The 21452-nt window shown below is 53.5% G+C and overlaps 1 protein-coding gene across 1 annotated transcript in view; it reads right to left on the bottom strand.

The window, feature by feature from the left end:
• LOC147725734 (uncharacterized) overlaps window positions 1-21452 on the bottom strand; it is a 421410-nt gene that overhangs the window by 231564 nt on the left and 168394 nt on the right. Inside the window, exons 2-3 of the mRNA XM_086964424.1 lie at window positions 8521-8609; window positions 3173-3452 (exon numbers count right to left, since the gene is read on the bottom strand). Coding sequence (XP_086820550.1) covers window positions 3173-3452; window positions 8521-8609 — 369 coding nt within the window. The remainder of the gene's footprint in view (window positions 1-3172; window positions 3453-8520; window positions 8610-21452) is intronic.

The raw sequence follows: 21452 nt of genomic DNA, 5'->3' as shown, positions 1-21452 counted from the left end.
CCATTGTAGGAGACATACACAGAGCAGACTGTACCTCCAGACCATTGTAGGAGACAGACACAGCGCAGACTGTACCTCCAGACCATTGTAGGAGACAGACACAGCGCAGACTGTACCTCCGGACCATTGTAGGAGACAGACACAGAGCAGACTGTACCTCCAGACCACTGTAGGAGAAAGACACAGAGCAGACTGTACCTCCAGACCACTGTAGGAGAAAGACACAGAGCAGACTGTACCTCCCAGACCATTGTAGGAGACAGACACAGAGCAGACTGTACCTCCGGACCATTGTAGGAGACAGACACAGAGCAGACTGTACCTCCAGACCACTGTAGGAGAAAGACACAAAGCAGACTGTACCTTCCAGACCATTGTAGGAGACAGACACAGAGCAGAATGTACCTCCCAGACCATTGTAGGAGCCAGACACAGAGCAGACTGTACCTCCGGACCACTGTAGGAGACAGACACAGAGCAGACTGTACCTCCAGACCATTGTAGGAGACAGACACAGAGCAGACTGCACCTCCAGACCATTGTAGGAGACAGACACAGAGCAGACTGTACCTCCAGACCACTCTAGGAGACAGACACAGAGCAGACTGTACCTCCCAGACCATTGTAGGAGACAGACACAGAACAGACTGTACCTCCCAGACCATTGTAGGAGACAGCCACAGAATAGACTGTACCACCCAGACCATTGTAGGAGACATACACAGAGCAGACTGTACCTCCAGACCACTGTAGGAGACAGACACAGCGCAGACTGTACCTCCCAGACCATTGTAGAAGACAGACACAGAGCAGACCGTACCTCCAGACCATTGTAGGAGACAGACACAGCGCAGACTGTACCTCCCAGACCATTGTAGGAGACAAACACAGAGTATACTGTACCTCCACACCATTGTAGGAGACAGACACAGAGCAGACTGTACCTCCCAGACTACTGTAGGAGACAGACACAGAGCAGACTGTACCTCCGGACCATTGTAGGAGACAGACACAGAGCAGACTGTACCTCCAGACCACTGTAGGAGACAGACACAGAGCAGACTGTACCTCCCAGACCATTGTAGGAGACAGACACAGAGCAGACTGTACCTCCGGACCATTGTAGGAGACAGACACAGAGCAGACTGTACCTCCAGACCACTGTAGGAGACAGACACAGAGCAGACTGTACCTCCCAGACCATTGTAGGAGACAGACACAGAGCAGACTGTACCTCCCAGACCACTGTAGGAGACAGACACAGAGCAGACTGTACCTCCGGACCATTGTAGGAGACAGACACAGAGCAGACTATACCTCCCAGACTACTGTAGGAGACAGACACAGAGCAGACTGTACCTCCGGACCATTGTAGGAGACAGACACAGAGCAGACTGTACCTCCAGACCACTGTAGGAGACAGACACAGAGCAGACTGTACCTCCCAGACCATTGTAGGAGACAGACACAGAGCAGACTGTACCTCCCAGACCACTGTAGGAGACAGACACAGAGCAGACTGTACCTCCACACCATTGTAGGAGACAGACACATAGCAGACTGTACCTCCGGACCATTGTAGGAGACAGACACAGAGCGGACTGTACCTCCGGACCATTGTAGGAGACAGACACAGAGCGGACTGTACCTCCAGACCACTGTAGGAGACAGACACAGAGCAGACTGTACCTAGAGACCATTGTAGGAGACATACACAGAGCAGACTGTACCTCCGGACCATTGTAGGAGACAGACACAGAGCAGACTGTACCTCCCAGACCATTGTAGGAGACAGACACGGAGCAGACTGTACCCCCAGACCATTGTAGGAGACAGACACAGAGCAGACTGTACCTCCAGACCATTGTAGGAGACAGACAGAGCAGACTGTACCTCCGGACCATTGTAGGAGACAGACACAGAGCGGACTGTACCTCCAGACCACTGTAGGAGACAGACACAGAGCAGACTGTACCTAGAGACCATTGTAGGAGACATACACAGAGCAGACTGTACCTCCAGACCATTGTAGGAGACAGACACAGAGCAGACTGTACCTACAGACCATTGTAGGAGACAGACACAGGGCAGACCGTACCTCACAGACCACTGTAGGAGACAGACACAGAGCAGACTGTACCTCCCAGACCACTGTAGGAGACAGACACAGAGCAGACTGTACCTCCCAGACCATTGTAGGAGACAGACACAGAGCAGACTGTACCTCCACACCATTGTAGGAGACAGACACAGAGCGGACTGTACCTCCAGACCACTGTAGGAGACAGGCACAGAGCAGACTGTACCTAGAGACCATTGTAGGAGACATACACAGAGCAGACTGTACCTCCGGACCATTGTAGGAGACAGACACAGAGCAGACTGTACCTCCCAGACCACTGTAGGAGACAGACACAGAGCAGACTGTACCTCTACACCATTGTAGAAGACAGACACATAGCAGACTGTACCTCCAGACCATTGTAGGAGACAGACACAGAGCAGACTGTACCTCCGGACCATTGTAGGAGACCAACACAGAGCAGACTGTACCTCCACACCATTGTAGGAGACAGACACAGCGCAGACTGTACCTCCCAGACCATTGTAGGAGACATACACAGAGCAGACTGTACCTCCAGACCATTGTAGGAGACAGACACAGAGCAGACTGTACCTCCGGACCATTGTAGGAGACCAACACAGAGCAGACTGTACCTCCGGACCATTGTAGGAGACAGACACAGAGCAGACTGTACCTAGAGACCATTGTAGGAGACAGACACAGAGCAGACTGTACCTAGAGACCATTGTAGGAGACATACACAGAGCAGACTGTACCTCCGGACCATTGTAGGAGACAGACACAGGGCAGACCGTACCTCACAGACCACTGTAGGAGACAGACACAGAGCAGACTGTACCTCCCAGACCACTGTAGGAGACAGACACAGAGCAGACTGTACCTCCCAGACCACTGTAGGAGACAGACACAGAGCAGTCAGTACCTCCAGACCATTGTAGGAGACAGACACAGAGCAGACAGTACCTCCAGACCATTGTAGGAGACATACACAGAGCAGACTGTACCTCCAGACCACTGTAGGAGACAGACACAGAGCAGACTGAACCCCCAGACCACTGTAGGAGACAGACACAGAGCGGACCGTACCTCTTGCTTGAAGAGCAGCTGTTCCAGACACGCCTCCGTGTGGATCATGTGCCTGTCCTGCTCCTGTAAGCACACTTGCTGATGCTTCATGGCGCTGTGTGCAGTGGTCAGACTCTCCGCCAGGGCGCTTCTTCTGCCCTCTGACCTCATGAGCTCTGCCTCTAGAGCGCCCTCCAAGGGTGGGTGTGGTGGCCAGCTTCGGCTTTGGGTTCGCAGTTTATTTCCATAGAGCTCGTGATGGGGCGCGTCGAGCTCAGGGTTGGACGCCCCACTGCTGACACTGAAACAAGAACAAAAGGCGACATTAGCAGGGAGCTCCGAGAGAACGTGGGGGCATATTTACAAAAAAAATGTCAGAGCGCAGTGTTACGTCAAATTTTGTAACGCCCCATTCCGTCATTTTTAAAAAGCAGGATGGAGCTGTATTCACAAGAATACGGCACACCCCTGCATTTCCCCTAGCACTGGCCCTAAAAAAGATGCCTGTTGCCGCCATGTGGCGAGGGTGCCTGCACTGCAGGGGTGATTCTTTATGGCAGGAAGGGACACCTTCCTGCACATGAACAATAAATAATGGTGATTTACCCATTCTATGTGTCCCTCAGAATGCAGCACACATTGAAAGAGACTGGGAACCTGGGGGCACCGCAGAGACAGAGAACCTGGTGGAATGCAGAGATAGGGAACCTGGTGGCACCTCAGAGACAGAGAACCTGGCGGAATGCAGAGACAGAGAAGCTGGTGGCACCGCAGAGACTGGGAACCTGGCAGCACTACAGAGACAGAGAACCTGGCGGAATGCAGAGACAGAGAACCTGGTGGCACCGCAGAGACTGAGAACCTGGCGGCACTGCAGCGACAGAGAACCTGGTGGAATGCAGAGACAGAGAACCTGGCGGAATGCAGAGACAGAGAACCTGGCGGAATGCAGAGACAGGGAACCTGGTGGAATGCAGAGACAGAGAACCTGGCGGAATGCAGAGACAGATAACCTGGTGGCACTGGAGAGACAGAGAACCTGGCGGCACTGCAGGGACAGAGAACCTGGTGGAATGCAGAGACAGAGAACCTGGCGGAATGCAGAGACAGAGAACCTGGCGGAATGCAGAGACAGGGAACCTGGTGGAATGCAGAGACAGAGAACCTGGTGGAATGCAGAGACAGAGAACCTGGCGGAATGCAGAGACAGATAACCTGGTGGCACTGGAGAGACAGAGAACCTGGCGGCACTGCAGGGACAGATAACCTGGTGGAATGCAGAGACAGAGAACCTGGCGGAATGCAGAGACAGAGAACCTGGCGGAATGCAGAGACAGGGAACCTGGCGGAATGCAGAGACAGGGAACCTGGCAGCACTACAGAGACAGAGAACCTGGCGGAATGCAGAGACAGATAACCTGGTGGAATGCAGAGACAGAGAACCTGGTGGAATGCAGAGACAGAGAACCTGGCGGAATGCAGAGACAGATAACCTGGTGGAATGCAGAGACAGAGAACCTGGTGGAATGCAGAGACAGAGAACCTGGCGGAATGCAGAGACAGATAACCTGGTGGCACTGGAGAGACAGAGAACCTGGCGGCACTGCAGGGACAGAGAACCTGGTGGAATGCAGAGACAGAGAACCTGGCGGAATGCAGAGACAGAGAACCTGGCGGAATGCAGAGACAGGGAACCTGGCGGAATGCAGAGACAGGGAACCTGGCAGCACTACAGAGACAGAGAACCTGGCGGAATGCAGAGACAGATAACCTGGTGGCACTGGAGAGACAGAGAACCTGGCGGCACTGCAGGGACAGAGAACCTGGTGGAATGCAGAGACAGAGAACCTGGCGGAATGCAGAGACAGAGAACCTGGGGGCACCGCAGAGACTGAGAACCTGGCGGCACTGCAGAGACTGAGAACCTGGCGGCACTGCAGAAACTGAGAACCTGGCAGCACCGCAGAGACTGAGAACCTGGCGGCACTGCAGAGACTGAGAACCTGGCGGCACTGCAGAGACTGAGAACCTGGCGGCACCGCAGAGACTGAGAACCTGGCGGCACTGCAGAGACTGAGAACGTGGCGGCACTGCAGAGACAGGGAACCTGGGGGCACCGCAGAGGCAGAGAACCTGGCGGCACCGCAGAGACAGGGAACCTGGGGGCACCGCAGAGACAGGGAACCTGGGGGCACCGCAGAGACAGGGAACCTGGGGGCACCGCAGAGACTGAGAACCTGGGGGCACCGCAGAGACAGGGAACCTGGGGGCACTGCAGAGACAGGGAACCTGGGGGCACCGCAGAGACAGAGAACCTGGTGGCACCGCAGAGACTGAGAACCTGGGGACACCGCAGAGACTGGGAACCTGGCAGCACTACAGAGACAGAGAACCTGGTGGAATGCAGAGATAGGGAACCTGGTGGCACCGCAGAGACAGGGAACCTGGTGGAATGCAGAGATAGGGAACCTGGTGGCACTGCAGAGACAGGGAACCTGGTGGAATGCAGAGACAGAGAACCTGGTGGCACCACAAAGAAAGGGAACTTGGTGGCACTGCAGAGACAGGGAACCTGGTGGCATTTCAGACACAGAGAACCTGGTGGAATGCAGAGATAGGGAACCTGGTGGCACCACAGAGACAGGGAACCTGGTGGAATGCAGAGACAGAGAACCTGGTGGCACCACAAAGAAAGGGAACTTGGTGGCATTTCAGAGACAGAGAACCTGGTGGAATGCAGAGACAGAGAACCTGGTGGAATGCAGAGATAGGGAACCTGGTGGCACCGCAGAGACAGGGAACCTGGTGGAATGCAGAGACAGAGAACCTGGTGGCACCACAAAGAAAGGGAACCTGGTGGCACTGCAGAGACAGGGAACCTGGTGGCATTTCAGAGACAGAGAACCTGGTGGAATGCAGAGACAGGGAACCTGGCGGCACCACGGATACAGGGAACCTGGTGGAATGCAGAGACAGGGAACCTGGCGGCACCATGGAGACAGGGAACCTGGTGGCCCTGCAGAGACAGAGAACCTGGTGGTACCGCAGAGACAGGGAACCTGGTGGCACCACAAACACAGGGAACCTGGTGGCATTGCAGAGACAAGGAACCTGATGGCATTGCAGAGACAGAGAACATGGTGGCACTGCAGAGACAGGGAACCTGGCAGCACTGCAGAGAGAAGGGGAGGGGTTGTAAACAATGCTCTTCAAAGTGAGGAGGATACAGGCCAAAGAAGCCAAGCCCACCTACACCACTACCCTTTGAATCCAGCCAGAGGGCAGGCTTAGGGAAGGAGTGTGCAGTTGCCATGGGGAGGGAGACGATGGAAATGAGCCATCCTGGAGGTTGGTTTAGACGGCTCTTGTCTCTCTTATGCGACTTCAGCCATATGGAGTTTTGGAAGAAGGGTGCTTTCTGGGCAGCCATTGTGTCATACTTTGGAGGAAGTGGTCATGCTCTGTACCCTGCATCTCATTGGACTGTGTGACCCCAGAGAACACCAAATAAGTATCTGAGAGGGTCAGAGCCTCTCAGCTCTGCTGCTTGAGACTGAGAGAAGAAGAAGGATTGCCAAGCTGGAAATTTGATTTGCACCATCAGGCCCTGCACTCTGACTGACTGCGCCTGCTGCATCACCAGGCCCTGCACGCTGACTGACTGCGCCCACTGCATCACCAGGCCCTGCACGCTGACTGACTGCCCCTGCTGCATCACCAGGCCCTGCACTCTGACTGACTGCGCCGGCTGCATTATCTGAAACTGCAGCCCTTTGGATGTACCTTGTTTCAAGAGGAATAAATAGTGGGTTCTCCGCAAGCTACAGGTTAACACGGCTCACCTGCACCAACTCCACCAAGAGGCCCTTGCCTGGAGTTCATCCAGTGGACTTTTATGGTTGTTTTCCAGGTGCATTGTGGGAATTTTGGTCCCAACCTTTCAAGGACTACCTTGGAGACTCCAGACCATTAGACTGTGTGCTGGACACTTTGGGCGCTCAAGAGGAACGTCATGAAGAAGATCCAGAAGTTTGGGAACATTTGGTGAACTTTTGTGAAAAGGCTCCAGAGGGTGACGGGACTCTCACAGAAACGCAATCAGGTGAACCCTCACGGAATCCGGCCTGCTGGAGGAGGCGGCACGACGTCCGGCGAGAAATCCTCCGGAAACGTTTCTGAGTGTTAAGGCAAAATCTTGACCAGGGCCTCCAGCTTAATGTACCCGACCAGGGCTATCGCAGTCAAACTCAAACTTTGACTTTGTCCCGGTCAGGGTAGACCAAATGTCCAGAAGTGGCACTACTGGTTTCTAAGCACTAGAGAGCGTTTTATCTTTAAAAATTCATATCTCTGGTTCCCTAAAGTGGACTTTTTTCGTGTTGGTGTCATTAAAAAAATATATATACCAGTTTTATAAATTTGTGTTGGATTTTTATTCTGTGCTGTGTCTTAATTATTTACTGAATTGGTGTTTTTAAATGCTTTATACACTTGTCTCTGAAGTTAAGATTGCCCGCTTGCAGCCAAGCTACCAAGGGTTGAGCATGGAAATAATTTTCTGAGCCCTAGACTGTGTTAGTCGCCTTATGGACAGTGGCAGATGCATAGTTTCCACTACTAATAACGCACTTTCCAACACCCAGATTGACAGCATCTCGTGAATCTTGCACCTCCCTAGGGACAGTGTAAGTAGGAGAAATGTTGACATCTGTCCTCCTTTTCTCCTCTTTCCAAGTGCGGTGCATTCTGCAGCAGATATAGAAAGAGGAACACGCCTCTCGGGATTGTTTTCCTCAAACCATACATGACGCAAGGGTGCCGGCGTTGGCGCACGGCTGCTAATTGTTCATTGGTGCTGGCTGAAAGGACCGGAATGAACAATATCTTGTAAATACGGTGCCTTCCTGCCCTTTCGAATATGCATCAAGCAGCACAGCAAGGGCCTTGAGGCGCGGGCCTAAGTCTACTTCTTGTAAATACGCCCGTTAGTCATTAGAGCATGTTGAACGGCTGGGTAAGCGATCCGAATAGCAGGTCACCCCTGCACCTTAGGGTAGCCTTGAACACCGAGGGAGCTGCAGCTTAGCATCACGCAGAGGTCAACGCCCACAGCAGGAATCGAGCCCAGCAGTTTCCAATAGTTTCATTGTAGGCCAGTCTGTTGAAGTGGATTACAAACACGGTGTATCCTTGAAATGATCCGCGATAAGACATTTGACTTCCACCCACCCCTAGACAAGCACTCACACATAGGCCAGTTGATGCGCTCGTGGCCAATCATATGCATGCTGACCGAGGTACTCTCAGCCAATTGCGTACACTGTCTTTTGTAAGCCTAAGTCAGTGACAAAAAGGCGGTCTCCTCTTACGTTATGATGCATCCCTCTGCGTCCATCCACTGGTACAGGTGAATCTTGTGGTATCTTGGGACGCTCCATTGGGCCGGATCCGGTGATCTCTGGAAAACAGCAAAACAAGCCATAGAATCAAGATGCACCACAGACAGATGTCAAGAGAGCAATCACCAATCTCCAAGTACTTCAACTCTACTGAGTTATCTATACAATCACATGGGTCCAAACACTCCAAGCCTGCTGGGTCTGCTATTCAATCACCAGCATCCTAACATTACAAACCTACCTGGATATCTGCCTTATTATGTGCAGCCAAACACATCAACCCCACCTGGTCCTCCACTCAATCCCTGCATCCAAACACATCAACCCCACCTGGTCCTCCACTCAATACCTGCATCTAAACACATCAAACCCACCTGGTCCTCTGCTCAATCACCAGCGCCCAAACAAATCAAACCCACCTGGTCCTCCACTCAATCACCTGCATCTAAACACACCAACTCCACCTGGTCCTCCACACAATCCCTGCATCCAAACACATCAACCCCACCTGGTTCTCCACTCAATCCCTGCATCCAAACACATCAACCCCACCTGGTCCTCCACTCAATCCCTGCCTCCAAACACATCAACCCCACCTGATCCTCCACTCAATCCCTGCCTCCAAACACATCAACCCCACCTGGTCCTCCACTCAATCCCTGCATCCAAACACATCAATCCCACCTGGTCCTCCACTCAATCCCTGCATCCAAACACATCAACCCCACATGGTTCTCCACTCAATCCCTGCATCCAAACACATCAGCCCCACCTGGTCCTCCACTGAATCCCTGCATCCAACACATCAATCCCACCTGGTCCTCCACCCAATCCCTGCATCCAAACACATCAACCCCATCTGGTCCTCCACTCAATCCCTGCATCCAAACACATCAACCCCACCTGGTCCTCCACTCAATCCCTGCATCCAAACACATCAACCCCACCTGGTCCTCTGCTCAATCCCTGCATCCACACACATCAACCCCACCTGGTCGTCCACTCAATCCCTGCATCCAAACACATCAACCCCACCTGGTTGTCCACTCAATCACCTGCGTACAAACACACCAACCCCACCTGGTCCTCCACTCAATCCCTGCATCCAAACACACCAACCCCACCTGGTCCTCCACTCAATCCCTGCATCCAAACACATCAACCCCACCTGGTCCTCCACTCAATCCCTGCATCCAAACACATCAACCCCACCTGGTCCTCCACTCAATGCCTGCATCCAAACACATCAACCCCACCTGGTCCTCCACTCAATCCCAGCATCCAAACACATCAACCCCACCTGGTCCTCCACTCAATCCCTGCATCCAAACACATCAACCCCACCTGGTCCTCCACTCAATCCCTGCCTCCAAACACATCAATCCCACCTGGTCCTCCACTCAATACCTGCATTCAAACACATCAACCCCACCTGTTCCTCCACTCAATCCATGCATCCCAACACATCAACCCCACCTGGTCCTCCACTCAATCCCTGCATCCAAACACATCAACCCCACATAATCCTCTGCTCAATCCCTACATCCACACACATCAACCCCACCTGGTCGTCCACTCAATCCCTGCATCCAAACACATCAACCCCACCTGGTCGTCCACTCAATCACCTGCGTACAAACACACCAACCCCACCTGGTCCTCCACTCAATCCCTGCATCCAAACACGCCAACCTCACCTGGTCCTCCACTCAATCCCTGCATCCAAACACATCAACCCCAACTGGTCCTCCACTCAATCCCTGCATCCAAACACATCAACCCCGCCTGGTCCTCCACTCAATCCCTGCATCCAAACACATCAACCCCACCTGGTCCTCCACTCAATCCCTGCATCCAAACACATCAACCCCACCTGGTCCTCAACTCAATCCCTGCATCCAAACACATCAACGCCACCTGGTCCTCTACTCAATCCCTGCATCCAAACACATCAACGCCACCTGGTCCTCCACTCAATCCCTGCATCCAAACACATCAACCCCACCTGGTCCTCCACTCAATCCGTGCATCCAAACACATCAACACCACCTGGTCCTCCACTCTATCCCTGCATCCAAACACATCAACCCCACCTGGTCCTCGACTCAATGCCTGCAGCCAAACACATCAACCCCACCTGGTCCTCGACTCAATCCCTGCATCCAAACACATCAACCCCACCTGGTCCTCCACTCAATCCCTACATCCAAACACATCAACCCCACCTGGTCCTCCACTCAATCCCTGCATCCAAACACATGAACCCCACCTGGTCCTCCGCTCAATCACCTTCATCCAAACACATCAACCCCACCTGATCCTCCACTCAATCCCTGCCTCCAAACACATCAACCCCACCTGGTCCTCCACTCAATCACCTGCATCCAAACACATCAACTCCACCTGGTCCTCCACACAATCCCTGCATCCAAACACATCAACCCCACCTGGTCCTCCACTCAATCACCTGCATCCAAACACATCAACCCCACCTGGTCCTCCACTCAATCCCTGCATCCAAACACATCAAACCCACCTGGTCCTCTGCTCAATCACCTGCGCCCAAACAAATCAAACCCACCTGGTCCTCCACTCAATCACCTGCACTCAAACACATCAAACCCAACTGGTCCTCCACTCAATCCCTGCATCCAAACACATCAACCCCATCTGGTCCTCCACTCAATCCCTGCATCCAAACACATCAACCCCACCTGGTCCTCCACTCAATCCCTGCCTCCAAACACATCAACCCCACCTGGTCCTCCACTCAATCCCTGCCTCCAAACACACCAACCCCACCTGGTCCTCCACTCAATCCCTGCATCCAAACACATCAACCCCACCTGGTCCTCCACTCAATCCCTGCATCCAAACACATGAACCCCACCTGGTCCTCCGCTCAATCACCTTCATCCAAACACATCAACCCCACCTGATCCTCCACTCAATCCCTGCATCCAAGCACATCAAACCCACCTGGTCCTCCGCTCAATCACCCGTGCCCAAACACATCAAACCCACCTGGTCCTCCGCTCATTCACCCGTGCCCAAACACATCAAACCCACCTGGTCCTCCGCTCAATCACCCGTGTCCAAACACATCAAACCCACCTGGTCCTCCGCTCAATCACCCGTGCCCAAACACATCAAACCCACCTGGTCCCCAGCTCAATCACCTGCACCCAAACACATCAACCCCACCTGGTCCTCCGCTCAATTACCTGCATCCAAACACATCAACCCCACCTGGTCCTCCACTCAATCCCTGCATCCAAGCACATAAACCCCACCTGGTCCTCCACTCAATCCCTGCATCCAAACACATCAACCCCACCTGGTCCTCAACTCAATCCCTGCATCCAAACACATCAACGCCACCTGGTCCTCTACTCAATCCCTGCATCCAAACACATCAACGCCACCTGGTCCTCCACTCAATCCCTGCATCCAAACACATCAACCCCACCTGGTCCTCCACTCAATCCGTGCATCCAAACACATCAACACCACCTGGTCCTCCACTCTATCCCTGCATCCAAACACATCAACCCCACCTGGTCCTCGACTCAATGCCTGCAGCCAAACACATCAACCCCACCTGGTCCTCGACTCAATCCCTGCATCCAAACACATCAACCCCACCTGGTCCTCCACTCAATCCCTACATCCAAACACATCAACCCCACCTGGTCCTCCACTCAATCCCTGCATCCAAACACATGAACCCCACCTGGTCCTCCGCTCAATCACCTTCATCCAAACACATCAACCCCACCTGATCCTCCACTCAATCCCTGCCTCCAAACACATCAACCCCACCTGGTCCTCCACTCAATCACCTGCATCCAAACACATCAACTCCACCTGGTCCTCCACACAATCCCTGCATCCAAACACATCAACCCCACCTGGTCCTCCACTCAATCACCTGCATCCAAACACATCAACCCCACCTGGTCCTCCACTCAATCCCTGCATCCAAACACATCAAACCCACCTGGTCCTCTGCTCAATCACCTGCGCCCAAACAAATCAAACCCACCTGGTCCTCCACTCAATCACCTGCACTCAAACACATCAAACCCAACTGGTCCTCCACTCAATCCCTGCATCCAAACACATCAACCCCATCTGGTCCTCCACTCAATCCCTGCATCCAAACACATCAACCCCACCTGGTCCTCCACTCAATCCCTGCCTCCAAACACATCAACCCCACCTGGTCCTCCACTCAATCCCTGCCTCCAAACACACCAACCCCACCTGGTCCTCCACTCAATCCCTGCATCCAAACACATCAACCCCACCTGGTCCTCCACTCAATCCCTGCATCCAAACACATGAACCCCACCTGGTCCTCCGCTCAATCACCTTCATCCAAACACATCAACCCCACCTGATCCTCCACTCAATCCCTGCATCCAAGCACATCAAACCCACCTGGTCCTCCGCTCAATCACCCGTGCCCAAACACATCAAACCCACCTGGTCCTCCGCTCATTCACCCGTGCCCAAACACATCAAACCCACCTGGTCCTCCGCTCAATCACCCGTGTCCAAACACATCAAACCCACCTGGTCCTCCGCTCAATCACCCGTGCCCAAACACATCAAACCCACCTGGTCCCCAGCTCAATCACCTGCACCCAAACACATCAACCCCACCTGGTCCTCCGCTCAATTACCTGCATCCAAACACATCAACCCCACCTGGTCCTCCACTCAATCCCTGCATCCAAACACATCAACCCCACCTAGTCCTCCACTCAATCCCTGCATCCAAACACATCAAACCCACCTGGTCCTCCACTCAATCACCTGCGCCCAAACACATCAAACCCACCTGGTCCTCCGCTCAACCACCTGCACTCAAACACATCAAACCAACCTGGTCCTCCACTCAATCCCTGCCTCCAAACACATCAACCCCACCTGGTCCTCCACTCAATCCCTGCATCCAAGCACATCAACCCCACCTGGTCCTCCACTCAATCCCTGCATCCAAACACATCAACCCCACCTAGTGCTGCACTCAATCCCTGCATCCAAACACATCAGCCCCACCTATTCCTCCATTCAATCCCTGCATCGAAACACATCAAACCCACCTGGTCCTCCACTCAATCACCTGCGCCAAAACACATCAAACCCACCTGGTCCTCCGCGCAATCACCTGCACTCAAACACATCAAACCCACCTGGTCCTCCACTCAATCCCTGCATCCAAACACATCAACCCCATCTGGTCCTCCACTCAATCCCTGCATCCAAACACATCAACCCCACCTGGTCCTCCACTCAATCCCTGTATCTAAACACATCAACCCCACCGGGTCCTCCACTCAATCCCTGCATCCAAACACACCAACCCCACCTGGTCCTCCACTCAATCCCTGCATCCAAACACATCAACCCCACCTGGTCCTCCACTCAATCCCTGCATCCAAACACATCAACCCCACCTGGTCCTCCACTCAATCCCTGCATCCAAACACATCAACCCCACCTGGTCCTCCACTCAATCCCTGCATCCAAACACATCAACCCAACCTGGTCCTCCACTCAATTACCTGCATCCAAACACATCACCCCCACCTGGTCCTCCACTCAATCCCTGCATCCGAACACATCAACCCCACCTGGTCCTCCACTCAATCCCTGCATCCAACACATCAACCCCACCTGGTCCTCCACTCAATCCCTGTATCCAAACACATCAACCCCATCTGGTTCTCCACTCAATCTCTGCATCCAAACACATCAACCCCACCAGGTCCTCCACTCAATCCCTGCATCTAAACACATCAACCCCACCGGGTCCTCCACTCAATCCCTGCATCCAAACACACCAACCCCACCTGGTCCTCCACTCAATCCCTGCATCCAAACACATCAACCACACCTGGTCCTCCACTCAATCCCTGCATTCAAACACATGAACCCCACTTGGTCCTCCGCTCAATCACCTTCATCCAAACACATCAACCCCACCTGATCCTCCACTCAATCCCTGCATCCAAACACATCAAACCCACCTGGTCCTCCGCTCAATCACCCGTGGCCAAACACATCAAACCCACCTGGTCCTCCGCTCATTCACCCGTGCCCAAACACATCAAACCTACCTGGTCCTCCGCTCAATCACCCGTGTCCAAACACATGAAACCCACCTGGTCCTCCGCTCAATCACCCGTGCCCAAACACATCAAACCCACCTGGTCCCCAGCTCAATCACCTGCACCCAAACACATCAACCCCACCTGGTCCTCCGCTCAATTACCTGCATCCAAACACATCAACCCCACCTGGTCCTCCACTCAATCCCTGCATCCAAACACATCAACCCCACCTAGTCCTCCACTCAATCCCAGCATCCAAACACATCAAACCCACCTGGTCCTCCACTCAATCACCTGCGCCCAAACACATCAAACCCACCTGGTCCTCCGCTCAACCACCTGCACTCAAACACTTCAAACCCACCTGGTCCTCCACTCAATCCCTGCCTCCAAACACATCAACCCCACCTGGTCCTCCACTCAATCCCTGCATCCAAGCACATCAACCCCACCTGGTCCTCCACTCAATCCCTGCATCCAAGCACATCAACCCCACCTGGTCCTCCACTCAATCCCTGCATCCAAACACATCAACCCCACCTAGTCCTCCACTCAAACCCTGCATCCAAACATATCATCCCCACCTATTCCTCTACTCAATCCCTGCATCCAAACACATCAAACCCACCTAGTCCTCCACTCAATCACCTGCGCCAAAACACATCAAACCCACCTGGTCCTCCGCTCAATCACCTGCACTTAAACACATCAAACCCACCTGGTCCTCCACTCAATCCCTGCATCCAAACACATCAACCCCATCTGGTCCTCCACTCAATCCCTGCATCCAAACACATCAACCCCACCTGGTCCTCCACTCAATCCCTGTATCTAAACACATCAACCCCACCGGGTCCTCCACTCAATCCCTGCATCCAAACACACCAACCCCACCTGGTCCTCCACTCAATCCCTGCATCCAAACACACCAACCCCACCTGGTCCTCCACTCAATCCCTGCATCCAAACACATCAACCCCACCTGGTCATCCACTCAATCCCTGCATCCAAACACATCAACCCCACCTGGCCCTCCACTCAATCCCTGCATCCAAACACATCAACCCCAACTGGTCTTCCACTCAATCCCTGCATCCAAACACATCAACCCCACCTGGTCCTCCACTCAATCCCTGCATCCAAACACATCAACCCCACCTGGTCCTCCACTCAATCCCTTCATCCAAACACATCAACCCCACCTGGTCCTCCACTCAATCCCTGCATCCAAACACATCAACCCCACCTGGTCCTCCACTAAATCCCTGCATCAAAACACATCAACCCCACCTGGTCCTCCACTCAATCCCTGCATCCAAACACATAAACCCCACCTGGTCCTCCACTCAATTACCTGCATCCAAACACATCAACCCCACCTGGTCCTCCACTCAATCCCTGCATCCAAACACATCAACCCCACCTGGTCCTCCACTCAATCCCTGCATCCAACACATCAACCCCACCTGGTCCTCCACTCAATCCCTGTATCCAAACACATCAACCCCACCTGGTCCTCCACTCAATCCCTGCATCCAAACACATCAACCCCACCTGGTCCTCCACTCAATCACCTTCATCCAAACACATCAACCCCACCTGGTCCTCCACTCAATTACCTGCATCCAAACACATCAACCCCACCTGGTCCTCCACTCAATCCCTGCATCCAAACACATCAACCCCACCTGGTCCTCCACTCAATCCCTGCATCCAACACATCAACCCCACCTGGTCCTCCACTCAATCCCTGCATCCAAACACATCAACCCCACCTAGTCCTCCACTCAATCCCTGCATCCAAACACATCAAACCCACCTGGTCCTCCACTCAATCACCTGCGCCCAAACACATCAAACCCACCTGGTCCTCCGCTCAACCACCTGCACTCAAACACATCAAACCAACCTGGTCCTCCACTCAATCCCTGCCTCCAAACACATCAACCCCACCTGGTCCTCCACTCAATCCCTGCATCCAAGCACATCAATCCCACCTGGTCCTCCACTCAATCCCTGCATCCAAACACATCAACCCCACCTAGTCCTCCACTCAATCCCTGCATCCAAACACATCAACCCCACCTATTCCTCCATTCAATCCCTGCATCGAAACACATCAAACCCACCTGGTCCTCCACTCAATCACCTGCGCCAAAACACATCAAACCCACCTGGTCCTCCGCGCAATCACCTGCACTCAAACACATCAAACCCACCTGGTCCTCCACTCAATCCCTGCATCCAAACACATCAACCCCATCTGGTCCTCCACTCAATCCCTGCATCCAAACACATCAACCCCACCTGGTCCTCCACTCAATCCCTGTATCTAAACACATCAACCCCACCGGGTCCTCCACTCAATCCCTGCATCCAAACACACCAACCCCACCTGGTCCTCCACTCAATCCCTGCATCCAAACACATCAACCCCACCTGGTCCTCCACTCAATCCCTGCATCCAAACACATCAACCCCACCTGGTCCTCCACTCAATCCCTGCATCCAAACACATCAACCCCACCTGGTCCTCCACTCAATCCCTGCATCCAAACACATCAACCCCACCTGGTCCTCCACTCAATTACCTGCATCCAAACACATCACCCCCACCTGGTCCTCCACTCAATCCCTGCATCCGAACACATCAACCCCACCTGGTCCTCCACTCAATCCCTGCATCCAACACATCAACCCCACCTGGTCCTCCACTCAATCCCTGTATCCAAACACATCAACCCCATCTGGTCCTCCACTCAATCTCTGCATCCAAACACATCAACCCCACCAGGTCCTCCACTCAATCCCTGCATCTAAACACATCAACCCCACCGGGTCCTCCACTCAATCCCTGCATCCAAACACACCAACCCCACCTGGTCCTCCACTCAATCCCTGCATCCAAACACATCAACCACACCTGGTCCTCCACTCAATCCCTGCATTCAAACACATGAACCCCACCTGGTCCTCCGCTCAATCACCTTCATCCAAACACATCAACCCCACCTGATCCTCCACTCAATCCCTGCATCCAAACACATCAAACCCACCTGGTCCTCCGCTCAATCACCCGTGGCCAAACACATCAAACCCACCTGGTCCTCCGCTCATTCACCCGTGCCCAAACACATCAAACCCACCTGGTCCTCCGCTCAATCACCCGTGTCCAAACACATGAAACCCACCTGGTCCTCCGCTCAATCACCCGTGCCCAAACACATCAAACCCACCTGGTCCCCAGCTCAATCACCTGCACCCAAACACATCAACCCCACCTGGTCCTCCGCTCAATTACCTGCATCCAAACACATCAACCCCACCTGGTCCTCCACTCAATCCCTGCATCCAAACACATCAACCCCACCTAGTCCTCCACTCAATCCCTGCATCCAAACACATCAAACCCACCTGGTCCTCCACTCAATCACCTGCGCCCAAACACATCAAACCCACCTGGTCCTCCGCTCAACCACCTGCACTCAAACACTTCAAACCCACCTGGTCCTCCACTCAATCCCTGCCTCCAAACACATCAACCCCACCTGGTCCTCCACTCAATCCCTGCATCCAAGCACATCAACCCCACCTGGTCCTCCACTCAATCCCTCCATCCAAGCACACCAACCCCACCTGGTCCTCCACTCAATCCCTGCATCCAAACACATCAACCCCACCTGGTCCTCCACTCAATTACCTGCATACAAACACATCAACCCCACCTGGTCCTCCACTCAATCCCTGCATCCAAACACATCAACCCCACCTGGTCCTCCACTCAATCCCTGCATCCAACACATCAACCCCACCTGGTCCTCCACTCAATCTCTGTATCCAAACACATCAACCCCACCTGGTCCTCCACTCAATCCCTGCATCCAAACACATCAACCCCACCTGGTCCTCCACTCAATCACCTTCATCCAAACACATCAACCCCACCTGGTCCTCCACTCAATTACCTGCATCCAAACACATCAACCCCACCAGGTCCTCCACTCAATCCCTGCATCTAAACACATCAACCCCACCTGGTCCTCCACTCAATCCCTGCATCCAAACACACCAACCCCACCTGGTCCTCCACTCAATCCCTGCATCCAAACACATCAACCACACCTGGTCCTCCACTCAATCGCTGCATTCAAACACATGAACCCCACCTGGTCCTCCGCTCAATCACCTTCATCCAAACACATCAACCCCACCTGATCCTCCACTCAATCCCTGCATCCAAACACATCAAACCCACCTGGTCCTCCGCTCAATCACCCGTGGCCAAACACATCAAACCCGCCTGGTCCTCCGCTCATTCACCCGTGCCCAAACACATCAAACCCACATGGTCCTCTGCTCAATCACCCGTGTCCAAACACATGAAACCCACCTGGTCCTCCGCTCAATCACCCGTGCCCAAACACATCAAACCCACCTGGTCCCCAGCTCAATCACCTGCACCCAAACACATCAACCCCACCTGGTCCTCCGCTCAATTACCTGCATCCAAACACATCAACCCCACCTGGTCCTCCACTCAATCCCTGCATCCAAACACATCAACCCCACCTAGTCCTCCACTCAATCCCTGCATCCAAACACATCAAACCCACCTGGTCCTCCACTCAATCACCTGCGCCCAAACACTTCAAACCCACCTGGTCCTCCGCTCAACCACCTGCACTCAAACACTTCAAACCCACCTGGTCCTCCACTCAATCCCTGCCTACAAACACATCAACCCCACCTGGTCCTCCACTCAATCCCTGCATCCAAGCACATCAACCCCACCTGGTCCTCCACTCAATCCCTGCATCCAAGCACATCAACCCCACCTGGTCCTCCACTCAATCCCTGCATCCAAACACATCAACCCCACCTAGTCCTCCACTCAATCCCTGCATCCAAACATATCAACCCCACCTATGCCTCTACTCAATCCCTGCATCCAAACACATCAAACCCACCTGGTCCTCCACTCAATCACCTGCGCCAAAACACATCAAACCCACCTGGTCCTCCGCTCAATCACCTGCATCCAAACACATCAACCCCACCTGGTCCTCCACTCAATCCCTGTATCTAAACACATCAACCCCACCGGGTCCTCCACTCAATCCCTGCATCCAAACACACCAACCCCACCTGGTCCTCCACTCAATCCCTGCATCCAAACACATCAACCCCACCTGGTCATCCACTCAATCCCTGCATCCAAACACATCAACCCCACCTGGTCCTCCACTCAATCCCTGCATCCAAACACATCAACCCCAACTGGTCTTCCACTCAATCCCTGCATCCAAACACATCAACCCCACCTGGTCCTCCACTCAATCCCTGCATCCAAACACATCAACCCCACCTGGTCCTCCACTCAATCCCTTCATCCAAACACATCAACCCCACCTGGTCCTCCACTCAATCCCTGCATCCAAACACATCAACCCCACCTGGTCCTCCACTAAATCCATGCATCCAAACACATCAACCCCACCTGGTCCTCCACTCAATCCCTGCATCCAAACACATCAACCCCACCTGGTCCTCCACTCAATTACCTGCATCCAAACACATCAACCCCACCTGGTCCTCCACTCAATCCCTGCATCCAAACACATCAACCCCACCTGGTCCTCCACTCAATCCCTGCATCCAACACATCAACCCCACCTGGTCCTCCACTCAATCCCTGTATCCAAACACATCAACCCCACCTGGTCCTCCACTCAATCCCTGCATCCAAACACATCAACCCCACCTGGTCCTCCACTCAATCACCTTCATCCAAACACATCAAACCCACCTGGTCCTCCACTCAATCCCTGCATCCAAACACATCAACCCCATCTGGTCCTCCACTCAATCCCTGCATCCAAACACATCAACCCCACCTGGTCCTCCACTCAATCCCTGTATCTAAACACATCAACCCCACCTGGTCCTCCACTCAATCCCTGCATCCAAACACATCAACCCCACCTGGTCCTCCACTCAATCCCTGCATCCAACACATCAACCCCACCTGGTCCTCCACTCAATCCCTGTATCCAAACACATCAACCCCACCTGGTCCTCCACTCAATCCCTGCATCCAAACACATCAACCCCACCTGGTCCTCCACTCAATCACCTTCATCCAAACCGATCAACCCCACCTGGTCCTCCACTCAATCCCTACATCCAAACACATCAAACCCACCTGGTCCTCCGCTCAATCACCTGCATCCAAACACATCAACCCCACCTGGTCCTCCACTCAATCCCTGTATCTAAACACATCAACCCCATCTGGTCCTCCACTCAATCCCTGCATCCAACACATCAACCCCACCTGGTCCTCCACTCAATCCCTGTATCCAAACACATCAACCCCACCTGGTCCTCCACTCAATCCCTGCATCCAAACACATCAACCCCACCTGGTCCTCCACTCAATCACCTTCATCCAAACCGATCAACCCCACCTGGTCCTCCACTCAATCCCTACATCCAAACACATCAAACCCACCTGGTCCTCCGCTCAATCACCTGCATCCAAACACATCAACCCCACCTGGTCCTCCACTCAATGCCTGTATCCAAACACATCAACCCCACCTGGTCCTCCACTCAATCCCTGCATCCAAACACATCAACCCCATCTGGTCCTCCACTCAATCCCTGCATCCAAACACATCAACCCCACCTGGTCCTCCACTCAATCCCTGTATCTAAACACATCAACCCCACCGGGTCCTCCACTCAATCCCTGCATCCAAACACACCAACCCCACCTGG

The sequence above is a fragment of the Lissotriton vulgaris genome, chromosome 3_2 (assembly GCF_964263255.1).
Source record: "Lissotriton vulgaris chromosome 3_2, aLisVul1.2, whole genome shotgun sequence".
Taxonomy (NCBI): domain Eukaryota; kingdom Metazoa; phylum Chordata; class Amphibia; order Caudata; family Salamandridae; genus Lissotriton; species Lissotriton vulgaris.
The sequence above is the reverse complement of the archived record's forward strand: the minus strand, read 5'-3'. Positions and strand labels throughout refer to the sequence as shown.